The following is a 1,573-nucleotide window of genomic DNA, read 5'->3' as shown; positions in this document are numbered from 1 at the left end:
TTTCGTGATCTGCCGGAGGACCTACGAAAACATTCTCCGATGTGATCACCTGATTCCCACTCGCTCTGTTTTCCATTTCACTTATTGCAAGGCAAGTAATGAGACATGCAATGAGGCTTACTGCTTCTCTTACTGTTGGGTACAAGTGAATAGAGAACATGATTTGAAGGTGCACCCGTCATTGATGATCCATAATTCTATAATATATCTTCTTGTCCTGATGCAGCCAAACCTTCAGCTTAGTTTATTGGAAGTTTGAGTGATGATGGCACCTGTCATTGATGATCCACAATTCTATAATATATCTTCTTGTCGTGATGCAGCAAAACCTTCAGGTCAGTTTATTGGAAGTTCGGGTGATGATGGCACCTATATAACCCATAGAGCGATCTCACAACACGAAGAGGAGAGCTGAGAAGAAGAAGAAGAAGAAGAAGAGAAGATGGGCAACAGCCTACGGTGCTGTTTGGCTTGCGTTCTTCCCTGCGGTGCGCTCGACGTCGTCCGAGTCGTCCATCTCAGTGGCCAAGTGGAGTTGTACAGTCGCCCGGTCTCTGCCAGGGAAGTTCTGGCGGCTCACCCCAACCACGTCATCAGCAAGCCGTGCTCTCAGGGAGTCGTCCGCAAGATCTTCATGCTGTCGCCGGACTCGGAGCTGAAGAGAGGCAATATCTACTTCTTGTTACCAGAATCAGCGTTGCCGGGGAAGGAGAGGAAGAAGATTCACCGGAAAAGGCCCCAGAAAACTGGTGGCGACGACGTCGTTGTCAAAGACTTGGATCATGACAACTCAGTTGAGCAGGAAGTCGTTTCGACGAAGGTGTGTCACCGCCGGCGGCGGAGTGGCCGAGTTGGAGTATGGAGGCCGCATCTCGAGACCATATCAGAAGACTGAGACTGTGGCATCGCCGTGTTTTTTCATGCATCGGGGATAACAATTTTTAGTGGTCTCTCAGTTGCTGCTTTTATTTATTTCTTCCTCTCTCTCTCTCTCTCTCTCTCTCTCTCTCTCTCTCTAATGTACATTTTGCTGTGACCAAATTTTCTTTTTCCTGCCACCTCATGAAAAAGAGTGGAAGTTGTGAATCTTTTTTTGTGATCTGTTCTTCGGAGGAAGGACACATCAAAATGGACAAGAAATAATTATTTTGGTTCAAATTTGGATGTAACAAAGCCGAATAACTATCTCACTCTCTTATGTGCATATTGTTGTGGCTATTTCCTTTTCTTTTTCTGCCACCTCATGATAAGGAAGAGCACATCAAAATGGATAAAAAATAATTATTTTGGAGACGTGCCACCTCTGTGAATAAGATAAAGAAGACTCTGGAGATGTGTTCTCATAGTCTATTCTTTTATCATATTGACAAGGAAGGATACTAAGCAGGCCAATCTAGAATTGAATTAAAGTCAAGAAACCATCTCAATGCAAAAGCTTGAGATGTCAAATTCAACCTGAGAATAGCCATCATAACCCTTATTAGTTTCTATTTACATAACCTTTAGCAGCTTCAACTTAAAATAGAGGAAATTGAACTCTTAACCCTTTGAAAAGGACTTGAATGTCTCCTGT

The 1,573-nt window shown here is 43.7% G+C and overlaps 1 protein-coding gene across 1 annotated transcript; it reads left to right on the top strand.

Annotated features, from left to right (window-relative positions):
* Nucleotides 1-442: 442 nt before the first annotated feature.
* LOC103999858 (uncharacterized) lies at nt 443-895 on the top strand. Its single transcript, XM_009421742.3, has one exon. The coding sequence runs from the start codon at nt 443-445 to the stop codon at nt 893-895; it is 453 nt and encodes a 150-aa protein (XP_009420017.2).
* Nucleotides 896-1,573: the final 678 nt, after the last annotated feature.

This window comes from Musa acuminata, chromosome BXJ3-10 (genome assembly GCF_036884655.1).
Source record: "Musa acuminata AAA Group cultivar baxijiao chromosome BXJ3-10, Cavendish_Baxijiao_AAA, whole genome shotgun sequence".
Classification (NCBI taxonomy): domain Eukaryota; kingdom Viridiplantae; phylum Streptophyta; class Magnoliopsida; order Zingiberales; family Musaceae; genus Musa; species Musa acuminata.
Note: the sequence above shows the minus strand (reverse complement) of the source record. Positions and strands in the feature narration are given on the sequence as shown.

What these genes read in the sequence shown, in the direction of transcription:
- LOC103999858 (XM_009421742.3), top strand. Translation starts at nt 443, where the DNA reads ATGGGCAACAGCCTACGGTGCTGTTTGGCTTGCGTTCTTCCCTGCGGT.